At 37.6% G+C, this 15,340-nt stretch overlaps 1 protein-coding gene across 1 annotated transcript; it reads right to left on the bottom strand.

The window, feature by feature from the left end:
* Positions 1-840: 840 nt before the first annotated feature.
* Positions 841-14,423, bottom strand: epha2a (eph receptor A2 a). Its single transcript, XM_052130477.1, has 17 exons — positions 14,292-14,423; positions 13,957-14,024; positions 11,633-12,296; positions 6,188-6,343; positions 5,729-6,061; positions 4,863-4,990; positions 4,558-4,735; positions 4,289-4,391; positions 3,963-4,018; positions 3,600-3,725; positions 3,307-3,492; positions 3,113-3,174; positions 2,795-3,004; positions 2,531-2,680; positions 1,990-2,183; positions 1,711-1,866; positions 841-1,587 (listed from the first exon to the last, which is right to left on the bottom strand). The coding sequence occupies exons 1-17, from the start codon at positions 14,374-14,376 to the stop codon at positions 1,479-1,481; spliced, it is 2,964 nt and encodes a 987-aa protein (XP_051986437.1). The 5' UTR covers positions 14,377-14,423; the 3' UTR covers positions 841-1,478.
* Between the last annotated feature and the right edge of the window lie 917 nt (positions 14,424-15,340).

Below are 15,340 nucleotides of genomic sequence, written 5' to 3'. Positions count from 1 at the left end.
TATGTCTATGGAAAGTCCTCATAAAACATGGAAAACCTGTGTGTGTGTGTGTGTGTGTGTGTGTGTGTTCTATTTGAAACTAGATCACATCTTAAAGGAATTTCCTGGGTTTAATAAAAGTTAAACTCAATTAACAGCATTTGAGGCACAATATTGATTACCACAAAGTGAGGCCAATCTGTAAACATTAAAATGCTCACTGTTTCAGAAGTAAAGCCACAAGACATAACAAATATTTGTGTTAAAATGATTTAAGTGTATGAAAATTGCTTACAGACCTTTTCTGCATTAAGTTATAGCCAAATTTACAACTTCATCGCCATGATGATGTTATTTCAACAAACTCCAAAACAACTGTAAAAATTACGATTTAAACACCTAAACAGCTTGAATAATTTGAATTTTAAGTAAATTAATGTAAGTGATTTTATACAATTATAAGCTTAACATTTCTGTCCTAAACCCTCCCAACTATTTACCCATTCACTTCCATTGTAAGTGCTTCCCTGTAATTGGTTGATGCTTTTTTTAAATACATTTATTTTCATGATAATTAACATTATGCCACAAATGCTGTCAATTGAACTGTACTTGTATTGAACCTGGAATAATCATTTTATTTATATATTGAGCAGACAAATATTGTAGGATAATGTCATTAATTTTGAAGGAATAGTCCACCCAAAAATGAAAATTTTACCATATTTTACCAAATACCCAATTCGTCACAATATATAATAATAATTATTATTATTGTTATTAAAAAAATTATATTTTCAGTTAAATAATTTTGTGTGAGGTTTCATAATGGTGAACACACGACACAAATTTTTATGAGACTTACAAAATACTTTAATACTTTACAGTGCATTATTCTTTTTTCAGACACAGAAATAAATAAAAAAATAAATATTAAATAAAAAGAGCTGAAATATGACATATACACATCCTGTGCTGTTCATTTAAAATAAAACAGGGGGATGCCTGTCAAGGATTTGAACGAGAAAAAAAAAAAGACATTTACTACATTTGTACATTTGTAATTATACAAACCTACAATTGGTAGAAGAAGAAAAATGTGTAGCTTCAACCGCTTAAATTTGCAACTCTGTTGAATATGTGGACTTATGGTAATGTATGAGCACTAAGGCATCATACAATAACCTGAGCTCCTCTAGGTTACCATCATGTGCACTTGATAGTATCCTTATGTATTTAATCAATATTGCTTGAGTTAAAACAGAACCTAAACACATTTCAGAGTACATCTGACATAAAATTGTGTATAACAATATATAAAAAGCTTTAATGAGGAACCATAAAATATCAAAACAGGTCTTTCTTATTTCTCAAAGGGAGTTCATGTAATTAGAAGACAAAATCTGGGATTTCTCTGCCAGCTCAGTTCAGTAAGTTTAGGCTGGCTCAACCATCCCCAAAGTCAATTCAGAACAGTCCTGCTTCAGACAATCTGATAGTCACACTGCAAACAAATCCAGGGTCCCTGTTGGGTCTTGCAGGCCCAGAATGCTGTAAGCTATTCTTTTCTGATGTCCTGGCAAACACACGCCAATGTTCCTAATGTCCCTTTTTGAAGAAAAAAAAGGGTAAAAGGTTAGACAAGGGTTTATCAGTTATTTTGATCAATATCATAATTATTAGTTTATTTTCATGATTTTAGTTTTTTTGAACAAATGTATATATACTTACTCAATTTTCAAGCGCAAAACCTGTTGCATAGTTTTAATTCCTGCATGGGCAAAAGTTTCTCTGTACTGGGCCATTTTGATGGATTCCAGCCATTCATCCACTGACCTGAAGGTGACGCTATCATTACCACTTGTGCTTGGTAGTCGAATGGAGACTCTGAGGAGAATAACAGATTTGGCAATTACACAAAATTTCTAGAAATGCTCAATTTCAACAGTGAAGGATCTGAACTACAAAACAATTCAATACAATGCACTACATTTGTTAACCATTTCTTACCGGGGGTCAACACTGGCAATGGCCAAGAGAGACTCTTGGTTTTGGAGAAGCTTTTCGAGCAAGTTGACAATGTCAACAAAGCGTGGCCGTTTAGATCGATCCTGCATCCAGCACTGAAGCATGAGTTGATTAACCGCAGATGGGCAGCCTATTGGTGCCGGCAACCTGAACCCCTCATTTATGGATTTCATCACCTGGGACCAAAAAGAAAACTGTAAACTTAGTCAAGATTTTCACACAAACTTTTCACGATGTTGCTAGGGTGTTGGGGGTGGTTGCTTGGGCATTGCTATGTTGCTTGGGCATTGCTATGCAGTTGCTAAGGTGCTTCTTGAAGCTTTTAGCACATTGTATCTTGTTCCTATGGTGTTTTGGGTGGTTGCTAAGGTGTTTTTATCTACTTGCTTACTGGCCCAAGGCAAAAGAGCCCATCCCCCAAGTATCTTATGATGTGGCTAGGCTCCCACTTTCAATGTAATTGTCCATTTTAGACCAAATCCCTAAGTTTAAGCAATAATAAATGATAAAACATTTCCCATACCTCATGGTTGCTCATGTCCCAGTAGGGTCTCTCTCCAAATGACATCACCTCCCACATGACAATGCCGAAACTCCATACATCACTGGCTGATGTAAACTTCCTGTATGCTATAGCCTCTGGTGCTGTCCAACGGATGGGAATCTTGCCTCCCTAAAAAAAGATTAAAGAAATAGTTTAATATTTTGCTGTGTTTCGACATTTTAAAATGATCCAATTTCCTGAACTTTTTATTTTAAATTATTCTATGCGTCTTATGTTACTTACCGTAGTTGTGTAGGTTCCTTCAGGAAAGTCTTCCAGCACTCGAGACAGGCCAAAATCTGAGACTTTACACTCCAAGTTGCCATTGACTAGAACGTTGCGAGCTGCAAGGTCTCTATGGACGTAGTTCATATCGGAGAGGTACTTCATCCCCGATGCGATTCCACTGAGCATTCCCACAAGCTGGTATGAAGAGAAGTCCCCATCATGATCCTATGGAGATCAGAAATGTATTTCAATAATTCTGATACATTTTGGCAGAGACATTAAATATTAACAGAAAAAAATTGCCATTGCCTACATTCGTTGTCTTATACATACCCTTAAATATTGGTCCAGAGCTCCATTCTCCATGTACTCTGTTATAATCATGGCGTGTTTGACTGAAATAACAATTAGAAAATAGTGTCCTGTTAAAATAAGTGCAGTGGAATGGTTTTCAAAAGGAGGAAATGAAATGCTTAGAAATGTAACAGATCAAAGACCAAAAGTGTGAAGGGACTTTCCACACTTACACTTGGTGATGACACCCTCCAGGCGGATTATGTTCTTGTGGGAAAACTGTCCCATGATGCTTGCCTCACTAAGGAAGTCCTGCCTCTGCTTTTCTGTATAGCCTGGTTTCAGTGTCTTTATCGCAACAGCAACCTCACAGCGCCCAGGTACCTTTAGAGAACCACGGTAAACCTCACCAAACTCTCCTATGGAACAAAAGGTAAGCACGATTATTATGTTAGTCCTCTAAACATCAAATTAAAGTGCTATACAGTATGTAACATGAAAGATGTTTAAAGTATGGTCAGCATACCTGCACCAATGACCTTCTGTTTGGTGATATGACTGGGATGAATCTCGCTAGCAAACTTGAGGATGGCCGCAGAGGGGTCCTCGTATGTGTGGGGGTCAATGTAGGTCTTCAGAGGAAGGAGTTTCTCTGTAAAATGAACAGGAGTAGCTAGACTTTGGTTACTTTTTCCCCATGATGCCCACTATACAGTATGATGGTTGAGAATAAACATTCAGCTTCAGAGATTAACATATGCAGATTTCATGCAAAAGCACCTCTGATAAGCATCTTGACTTGCATTAATGTATTAGACAGGAAGGCCAAAATATTTAGCACATAAATGCCTAAACGCAAAAGGATTTCAGTTTAAAAACTGTTTCATACCTGGACATGAAAAGTAATCTCCATCCACTCTATGTCGGACATGGGAATTAAGCCTTCTGATGAAAGAGAACATTTAACATTACATTAGGACACTAATTTAAGCCCTTATCTTGATGATATCTTAAATGAGAATGATTGCACATCAAAGATGGAATGTAAACAGTTTGGGCTGTGGTTGGGTCAGGTGATTAAGGCAAAGCAGGATGAAAAGTTGGGAAATCCCATTATGGTTTTTGGAAAGAGATGTGATAAGGATAAAAAAGCGACTTGAGATGGAAAAAATGAGATATGAAACACACGAGTGGGAAAGGGAAAAGTTCTCAAACCTTTTGTGCACCAGCAAAATGACCACCACAAGCAGCAACATAACTCCGCCCCCAGCGACGGCTCCCATGACGACCATGGAACTGTTTTGTGTCTGAGATTCAGCTGTAGAGGAACAAAAAAATTTATTGGCAAATGCTCACCAAGTTGTTGCTTGATGTGTCACCCGCAGGCTATCACAAATTCATCTAAGTTAAACACTTTTGTATACGAAAACAAAAAAGTTCAAAACCAAAATCAGCCACATATGCATTTTCACATATACACTTACCTAGAGCCAATGTTTCAAATTCGAGCTCCGCACTGTGGCTGCTGGGGTGACCTTCTGCCGTAAGGGTGTGAACACGGAACACATACTTTGTGCCTGGTAAGAGGTCATTGATTTGCACCGAGTTCTTCTCTAGAACCAGAACAGTGTAGGTGGTCACATCTAATTCTCCCGGATCCTCCTATAAAAGAGTGAAAAGGTTTTCGAATTTTTGTTTAAAAGTTCATTTCTAGAGAAAGTTCAAAACATTGTTCAAAAGAAATTTTGTTTGAAAGATGGACAAAAAAAATACATAAATCTTAAATAACCTTCTTGCGATACATGAGCTCATAACGGGGGGAGAGGAGATTTTGCAAATGGTGGTCCACAACCCAGGATAAAGTCAAACTGCTGGTCGTTCGATCTTCCACTCTTAAGTACAACACCCTGGGGCCATCTGAAATAAAGAGGGACAAATCATCAGTATTTTAGATTTTTTTTAAAAAGAACTTAAAGGTGCTATAAGCAACTTTTGCCATTCTGGAACTTCCACAAAACTAAGCTGTTGAACATTAAAGTCTTCTGGTTGGCTAATCGAATGTGTTTGTGGCCTGCAATCACATTTTTGTTCACTGTTTACACATATCTATTTCAGTGATATCTTTCAGGGAGAAAAACTAAATATTTGCTTATAGCATGTTTAATATGTAATCTCAATCTACATGTAAATACCCGATTTGTTATACAATGTCCTTAGTAGGTGTGTCACGAAAACACAACAAGCGATCTCCTGCATGTTAATCTAGTCCTGCCACAACAAGCAATAAGACATTGACCTTATTCATAGTAGCGCCATCTTGATTTTTGACAGAAATGTAAATAAGGCTGTGAGGTAGACTTAAAGTTTTATAAAGCTCGTACATCACATCTAATCTTCTACAACTCATGTTGCCTGGAGTTTTTTGTCTACTGGAATTTCATGGAAAGATATTCTTCAATATCTCTTCAGCAGAACGATCCAAAAACACTTTAAACAACTGTATAACCCACTGAAAAATCCTACTTCACATAGACTGAGTGTGGACAGAAATATTTGTTGTCACTACAAACTTGTCCTAACACTGTGTACTGAATGTTCATAATGCGACATTGAGAAAGGAATGTGTTAGTGTAATTAAAACTTTAAATGTCTTACCTGTAAAGTGAAGTACCGTTGTGATACTAGTCGTGGCTTTCTTCCGACTGAACTGGGATACGCCGCTCTGGGCTTCAACCGTAAATGTGTAGTTAACATGAGGCTCCAGCTCGCTAACCACAACCTCAGGGTCTTTTAAGGCTGTTTGAGCAGGCTCAAAAAGCACCCTTCCACCACATGGTGAACACAGATCCCCCTCACAGCGCTCGCATGCCACACTGTAGGTGATGTCATTTCTGCCGCCAGTGTCTACCGGGGGGTGCCAGGTCAGTTCCAAACTCCCTGCTCTCAGGAGGGAGGTGTATACTATGTCTCGAGGTGGGCTAGGCAGGGCTAAATAAAAAAAACATTAAAAAGGAAAATTTCATTCTATGAACAAGAAATATTAAAACAAATCTGCCATACAAAGCAAAGTCTAAAAGGCTGGATGGATGGATGGATGGATGGATGGATGCTTACCAGAACAAGGAGCAGAGCTGGCGTCAGTAGGGGCCCGAAAGAAGCCCTCCAGGCAGGGACACAAGAGTGCTCCACGACCCGAGCGTTGGGTGTTATCTGGGCACACTTCACATGGCTGGCTGAAATCTGTGCTCTTGTAGTAACCCGGTTCACAAACTTAAGAAGAAAAGACAACATAATAAACAGGTGAGCAAAGAGACAATCAACAAATAAAAAAGATTCACCTTTACCAGATAATACATGCAGTTTCAAGGACCACACCATTATTTCCATTTTCTGTCATTGTGTCTTCACATTTAGGGCAGAACAGCACCCTCAACAAGATTATGATAAGAGACAATCTTTCAGCACCATTGCAAATCCACACAACAAGAGCTGATCAGGCCAGTACAACAGACAGGAGGCCCAGGCATTTATGCATCCATGTATCAAACAAAGAAATACAACTCTAATTGAGCTATAAATACCAAGCGGAAGACTTTCAGGCCAATATAAATAAGACAAACTAGTCAAACTGGTCAAACTTTTATACACTCCTTGGTGCACGTCATCCAGGGTGCAATATTGGGGGGTTTGGATCCCCCAAATTGATGTTAAATCTAAAGGTTGGTTTTGCAGGGGGAGGGTTGCATTGCAGAATGAGCCATTCATTTATTTATTTTTTGGTCACTTTTCCCACAAGCGAAAGCCTGCACATTTTAAATGTGTATATCTGTAACATTGGACGTTTGCCACCTTTTAGGGGAACAGTAGCATATACATGACCTCAAAGCAAATGCACATTAACTAAAAGCCACAAACTTGTATTTTGTTTTCATGTGGTCTCAAAAGAGATTTTCTTTACCAACAATTGGGAAAAGCAAGGCAAGTGATCTATGTAGGGCATATGTGGATGTCCGTTGGACAAAACAGGATGTTGGAATTGCTAGCATGTGTTAGCCCTTTGGTCTCCTCCTCTCCTCCTTTCCTTCCTCTGCCGAAGGATGAGGACATGCCATAACAAACACAAAGGAAAGAAACTCCGGACACAAGTATCGGGGGTATAACAATAATTAACAATGAAGTGCAAGAGTGATTATTTAAAATCACATACAAAGACTAGTTATGAAAAGTGCACTTTTAATGGGCATGAGAAACTCACTGGCTTGCAAAATCAGAGTGAATATAGATTCCACAGAATGGAGGAACTTCCTTTGAAGGGAGTATGTCCCCCCTGGGGCCCTGTCTCTCAGTGCTCACCTCAAACAAAGGGCCGAGTTTCAGATTGACGACTGATGGGAGGTGGTGCGAGTGTGAGCGTGAATGGGTGCTTAAGGATTGCTGACAGAAGTTATCCCGCTGAGATTTTACATTGGGTTTTGTGTATTTGCTCGGTGTATAAGGCTGGATGTCTATAGGAGGGGGTACGCATAAGTAAAGCAGCCTCTTTGTCTGTTTCATTTGAAGCCAGAACAAGAGCGAGAAACTCCCAATCTAGTCCTCTAATCTTCTTGTTTGTGACTATTGCGAGTGGCATACGTGAAATTGGGGAAATCTGAATGAATCCAAATTTCACCAAATGTGTCTGCCTCAAGTGTCTTATTCAAAATGTAAGTGTTGTTTCTTGGGGACTACATACAAGCATGTTAAAGAGATAGTTTTCCAAAAAAAGGACAATTCTGTCATTGTTTACTCACTGGCATTGTTCCAAACCCATGGTAGTTCTCAGAATATTCATTTTTGGGTGATCTATCCCTTTAGATTAGCTACACTTGAGTACAGAAAAATGTTAAAAAGAGCCTTGTACCACCACTGTAGTGCTATTGACACATCAGGCTGACTGATTTTACTAGGAACTATTTGGGGCCGAGTTGCGTTGGTGGAAACTGTCATGGTGCCATCGGAGCATTTGTGAGGGAAGTGTGGACTAAGTGACTAAGGCCAGTTTTAGCATACTTGTACTACATTTATGTTCCCACAACTGCTGAAATATGCATGACAAGAGTGATTGGCAAGGTAGATAAGACTCCCAATTCTTTGCTGGGTGGACACAATACACAAAGGGAATAGTTAATGCCCTTTGGGTGGAAAGGTCAAGAGTTAGAATAGCAGTTTCGCCAACATAGTACTCTCATACAATGTAAGAGATTTATATGACTGCTTTTTAAGGGAAAAAAGTCTGAATGGTTAAATTTCAAGACATTTTAAGATAAAACTGTTCTAAGAAAAGATTACCATAAATAAATATTTATAGAATGGTATATTGACCACACCAATTAATTGGCCAATATATGGCTATTTTGAGATTATTGGCATCGACCAATTAACAGAAATGTGTCAGTTTCAAACATTTACTAAAAGCCTGGTTAATGGAAAATAAAAAAGGTCTGTTTTCAGTTTTTTTGGGAGTTTTGTGTGAATTTTGATTAAATGGTTTAAGGAACAAATTATGTTCATTATGTTCATTTGCTGTTATTAAATTGTAGAGAATTAGCTGCATTATATTGGCCATTGGCTGCCCTGATCTCCAGATATCAGAATCCAAATCAGCCATTTAAAAACCCATATTGGTCGACCACTAGAAATAAAACCTACTCAATTGCTCATACAGTATATATAGCTTATATAGGATTATGAACCTTAACTGGTGTGTCAATATTTATTTGATACGTTACGGTCAACCTATAAGCAGAATCATAATCAACTTCACAAGCAACAGAAACATGGGAATAGTACGGATCTCCCCTGAAACTTCTCAATTCCAGTTTCTCTGGCCACCCATTCAAATAACACCACTTCCCCCATACCAGCCCGGACAACTAACCACAATTGCCCCCAACAAACACTGGCAGGTGGTGATAAGCTTAAAAGAACAGCAGTCACGTAGAAAGCCACTCATAAAACTCCCATGAAAACAATGACAACAGCAACTTCATTGTCTCAGCAGTTGTTTGGGGTTAAGAACCTTCTTTTACATTGAATGCTTTGAGGCATCTTTTCACTCTATACAGAGAAAGAACCTTTCCAAATTTAACCAAGAGGTAAAGTTTGTTAATTACTAACGGGCAACAGACTTTCAAAGAGATGAGTGTATGGACAAAATTATAGAGTGAAACAATCGTTTACAGGAATGAAAAAATAAATCTCTTTGTCAGAATTTGAAACAGAAAGAACCACAGGTTGGGATGTCTGGACATGTACTCCTCATTCCTGAATCATGTCATCATTCAAAGACAACAAGATAGCAGTCTCCATTACATCTCACCCACAAGCTATTTCATTGGGTCATCACTCATAACACTTCCTCCGAGGTCAAAATATTTAGCATGTCTCCTGGAAACTACTTTATGAAGGAAATCTGCCCTTTTCCACCAACCCTGAATGCCTTCAAATATTCAGAACACCCTTGATGTTCCTCAATGTCCGTTTCAGGTGCAGGTTCCTGTACAACTGCCAGAGGGCAAGGTCTTCAAAACATTCTTTCCTAAAATTGCCCTGACTAATGGCTCCTATATATGCTGTTTTAAAAAGGCTTTGTCCAATGGAAACACATCATATGTTCAACAATTGGACTGCAGCACATATTCTAAAGGCCCTTAAATATTGGGGACAAAATAAAATCTAAAAGAAAAAGTAACATGATATGGATAGATATACAGTTTAAAAATTTTTATTTAAAGTGCGCTCATGTTTTTTTTTTATTATTAGTTTTAGTGTTGCACTGGCCAGCATGGCAGTCCTTTTTGCTGTGAACTTACTGATACTTAAATATCCAAAAGTAAGTTCCAAGTCACTGATACAAATATTCAAAATAATATGCATTGCTCTGTTGCAGTCAGCCATGATTGCATTGTGTGTAAAACTTTTAATAGTTGGAAAATTACTGAGTGTACCTTGAAGATGTTTGTAGAATGTATGGTTTTACATTAGCATTATGTTAGAGTGTCAGTTTTACAGCATATAAAAATCATAAATTTTTGCATGTCTACTTGTAACCACATTTTCCCACAAATAAAAAAGGTGTCCAGAGAGCTCCAACCAACCTTTAATTACATGATGACTGTCACAGACAGACCATGGGCATGCCAAACCTTCTCTGTAATCTGTGGTAAGGCATTGTCATGGCAACACACTTACACATATAAAGTAACTCAGGTAATGGTAACCCTTTCCACTGAGTCATATCAGCTGTTGGAGGATGGGAGGATAGGAAAAGAGTAATATGACTTTGGGGAAATCTAAAGAAAACCTTGCGGAAAAACCAAATCAATTATAATAATAATGTATTTTGGACAATTTCTGGTGGTCAAAATTAGTCGATCATGTCTATAGTTAAAGTGATAACAAATACTGGTTTGGTAAATTTTTTTGTTAAAAATGGATCAGAAATTATAGTTAGAATAGTTTGAGAAAAGTTAAAATTATCATTTGTTATCTAATTAAATTAAATACATTTTAAAACTGGCTTCAGTGTCCAAATACGGGGCCTTACAAGGCCTTTGTATATTTAAATTCCAGACTGACACATTTGAATAAACAATTTGTCATAATTTTGCCTCAGTTCAGATTATCTAGCAATTCATTTTTGCAAGATTAACCCTATCACCAAAGTCCCTTTCAAATTAAATATTTGGAAAAAGTCCAAAGGTCATAAACCTATGAATGCAAACCATGTAATGGTTAATTATGTGCAAACACTCTCATAAATACTAGCCTGGTATCTTCACACTTCCTTCCTGAATCACTAAACACACATGCTGAAATAATACACCAGCAGGTGAGAGGGTGTGGAGCCGACTGACATTCCACTGGACTGAAGTCATCTTACTGGCTTCTCACAAACTTCTCAGACAGCTCTGCGGCAACCACAAAAATCTCTCAAGCTTCCCAGTACACACCCTCACCCATAACACACATTTACCATCTGCCTACCCTCAAAGACCTGCAGTTGTTCCCAAACTGTTAAAATATTAAGTTCAACAGTGCCTCAAACCAAAGAGTATAGTGATAGACCGATATATCAGCCTTTATTTGGTAAATCTTATTTTTGTATCTGCAATATTAGGCTGGGATAGGAGAAATTATTTGAACATAAAAAATTAAATTGTATTATGCATAGTATATTGACATCAGCCATTAAAACCCCATGTCAGTCACCCACTAGTACATTAGAAAAGCAATTTTCAAACCTTCAGCGTGTTAGTTAAGCATTCAATTGCAGAAAACAGTGCTAAATAATAAACACACACACTGTAAAAAGTGGTAACCTTCAATTATTACCTTAATAAGCTATTTCCACCTGATCTAACCTTACAGTTAGTTTTGTTGGTGTAACAATGTATTCAGGTTCATTTAGACATGTTAAATTATATTTTTTTACTTGAATCAAACCAGTCAATTTAGAGATTATCACATAAAAGCCATTTATAGGGTTGACATTTTTCCAGTGCAATCAGTATGACTCACCTTTGCAAGTTTCTCCAACAGCCTGGTACCCTGCTTGGCAGAGACATTGGCCCACAGGAACAACCCACTCTCCCTCAGCTGTGCAGTACATTCGCGGAGCAGCTTCTCCAACCACCACCGCGTCCTTCACACAGGTGCCTTCCACCTCCACCAGCGCACCCGATGCCACCTGCTCAGGAAAGGCAGCCAGGCTTCTCATTGTAGCTGGACAGGTGGTGTAAAACACCCTTAACCCCAAGAGAGCAACACAGCCCCCTAAATCTTGGAAAGCCAGGTAGAACCCCCTCCTAGAGAGTGGCCCGATGCTTCGGGTCTCAATGTTCACCCGTAGATCGGCTCGACCCCCTCCATGATCAGCTGTTACTTCATCAGGCGCTACAGTGGCTACTTTTCGAAACTGGCTCTTGCGAAACTTTGTGCCAACATCTGTGTCGGTTTCAGCAAGATAGAGGCCAAAAGTTTCACGACAGGAAGGCGAATAGCCGCCAAACGTATTGCAGTCCCGGACGACAAAGCGTAGCTCCACTGATATGCGAGAAACGTCGGGCCTACGTTGTATGAAGGTCGTACGAAGCCAATTGTCCTGTTCAGTGTCACTTGCGACATTGCACACACTGTAGGTATATAGGAGAGAGCCGTTCACCACTGTCTGGACAATCTCCCACTAAGGAAAATAAAAGAACAACAGAGAAAGACAAAACAGGTTTTATTACAATCTCATAATATGTGAGAATTCAACATGATGGCAAAATACAAAATTAAACCTCTTTACTTTCTACTATTTACTAGATGTTTGTCTTTGTAATTTTTCATCAAAATGTAAAAACTCGCTCTACCTCTGACGTTACCAAAACCTATTTTTTTCAATCTATTCCCTCTAATAACCTTTTTACAATCCAATAAATTCCCAATGGATAAATCAATTCACTTTTCTCATTTTTGAAGTAAAATGGGTTGTAAATGCCATTTTATGTTGACTTTAGATAAAAATCCACATCAGATAGGTTTAATGTTTGTAAATCTGTTACTTATTAATTCTTTTCAAATATTAGACTGCAAAACTGAGTGACCGAATCGCACCTATGTAAAAGTATCTCACTAAAAGGGTGTGGGAGACTAATCAGGCCTCCGTGAATGAACAGCCCTACTCTTTCCCACCAGCATTCATGCCTTTCTCCCTTGCTAAAACTTCCTTTGACTCGGCTCTTCAAAAAGCCCTGAAATAGCTGGTAGAATAACCATGACCTTAAATAGCTTTTTTTTTTTTGGATACAGCAGATGAGTAGAGCTGATGGAAGCCTTCACAACATCAGGGAATGAAGATGAGAGTACTAGCCTCTAAAAGACTAATTAAACACTTTAGTCTGTGAGTATGCATTCTCAGAGGAAGTGGTGGGACCCTCTCTGTACATCACATGAGAGGTCTTATTGTGGCTGAAGAGGAATTCACAGTGGATTCTTATAAACCAATGCTTCAAAGAAGAAAAAAGTGGTTTGCTCATTGCATAGCCTCTGACCAAAACCTATTTCTTTTCAAATCATTCAGAAAAGAGATATTTAGACATATAAAAGACCCTTTGATGTAGAACCTATTGGTCTTCCTTTTTACATTTCAAAGTGAAATATATCTTAATACAGTGGCCCCCAAAATAATATTTGGAAACTTACTATTTACATTTATACTACTTGAAAATGTATTCATTTCATTTCGGTAGATAATCAAGTTTTTCATCTGCAACCAAATACTGTTCTACAAAGTTTGACAACCAGAAAGTGTCCAAATACTTTTAACAGCATCTATCTATTGTTGTACATTAAAACATACTTATCTTCTTTATGTGTAATGTCTTGCTTGGAAAATATGCTTGTTCTATCTCTCTTTAAAATGAATGGCAGTATGATATTTTGTTATGTAATGCAATGACATTCATGCATTTTAAAACATTGTTTAACTGTTCAAATAGCTTTTAGGGGGAGGGGGCACTGTATAGGCTACATACTGTAAATTTAACATATTGTAATGTCATTGCTACAATACAAACAAAATTAATGTTGTAACAGCTTTAGAAATAATACACAATAGCCTGCATTCAAGCCTGTTGCTAGGGGAAAACTGACTAATGTTACTCAGGTATCAACTTTAATAGCAGGAAAAGCTTTTTAATGGATCTGAGGATATGACTCAAAGGAGATGTTGTTTTAGAGCACTCAATGGCATTGACTCATGCAGGCTATCTGTGCAGCCCTTAAATTTATAGCCAACAAAACGGAACCGAATGTAGCCTATTCACTTAAATTTGTAGTCAGAACAGAAGTTCACTCACCCCTTCTTCATTCGGCCAGGTCAACCATCCTAACTCACTTCCTGCAGCCTTCATATCAAGCAGCACATCTATAGAGCATATTTAAAGTGTTAAGGTTGATTAAAACACCTTAATTGCGAAAATCATTTTGTTTAAGTAAAGGCTACTAAAAAATACGAGTAGCCTACATTTAACAAAATATCAACCTAAAATAAACCTACATTTAGTCTAATTTTTTAATTTATAATATATAGCCTATAATTGTGTTGATCTCATTTAACCTAACATAATAGTTAAGAAAATATTAAACAGTTTTAAGAGCAATGTTTTTCAAAGGAAAGTCAGATTATACTTACGTTCTTTACACTGGATCACAATAAATACGCTGTTAACAAATAAATACAAATATAAGAAACGAAGCGATGTGCGCTGGTACTCCATTATGGTTCTGAGTCTAAACTTATTTGGTTCACACGAAACTCCTCGGACTGTGACACACGCGAAACTGGTAGTTTCATTCATGGATATGAGAAGCCCATTGACACCGCCCCCTGGAATGCGCTCCATGTATGGAACCGGTGGGCGTGGCCTAGGACGTGTGGGCGCCTTGGGTAACGGCCCATACACCTGTTCAATGAGTTTTAGAATGTTTGCCCACGTTCATTTGCATAAATTTAATTTTAGCCGATTGGACACGGGATCAGTTCAAAGAGACGGCTTTTAAAACGCTTACTCTTTGAAGCTAATAACCAGGTGATTTCTTTGCAGACTGCAACAACTTTCATGTTTCAGAAGACAGCCAGTTCAAGAACTTAATTAGCTAAACTATTCTTAAGGTCACAAAGTACATTTACATTTGTAGCCTACATTTAGTTTTTGGGTGAAACTTGAAAACATGTCCAGGTCAGAGTTCACCACAAATTCAAAAGACAACAAATATTAAATAATTTGCAATTTTGCATAAAGAAAATAAAGTCTAGATTTAGTACGATTAAGATTGTTTGCATTCTTAATTTATTTTCATGAAAATTAAGCACCTTATTTCCACCAAAATACTAACTGGCATAAAGTGTAGTCTACAGATGTTCTACTTTTACGTTTGATTATTCTCAATAATAATTCTCATGAGATTTTCATTATTGTAATACAGTATGTTTTTCTCTTAATTTATTGTTTTAAATGTAATGGTCCTTAAAATATGCTTGACTTTCTTTAAGCAATATATTTTAAAGGAGACAACAATATTAATACAGAATTTCAAGAGCAATCCAGTACAAAGATAATACTTCAGCACAGGCTGGAAAATGTTCTAAAATTTAGGTGAATGTGGTATGAGGTAGCCTATAGATGACAGGGTTATTTACTGAAATACAAGTAAAACATGCTGAAACTATTTTGCATATCG

Source organism: Xyrauchen texanus, chromosome 7 (genome assembly GCF_025860055.1).
Source record: "Xyrauchen texanus isolate HMW12.3.18 chromosome 7, RBS_HiC_50CHRs, whole genome shotgun sequence".
Classification (NCBI taxonomy): Eukaryota; Metazoa; Chordata; class Actinopteri; order Cypriniformes; family Catostomidae; genus Xyrauchen; species Xyrauchen texanus.
Note: the sequence above shows the minus strand (reverse complement) of the source record. Positions and strands in the feature narration are given on the sequence as shown.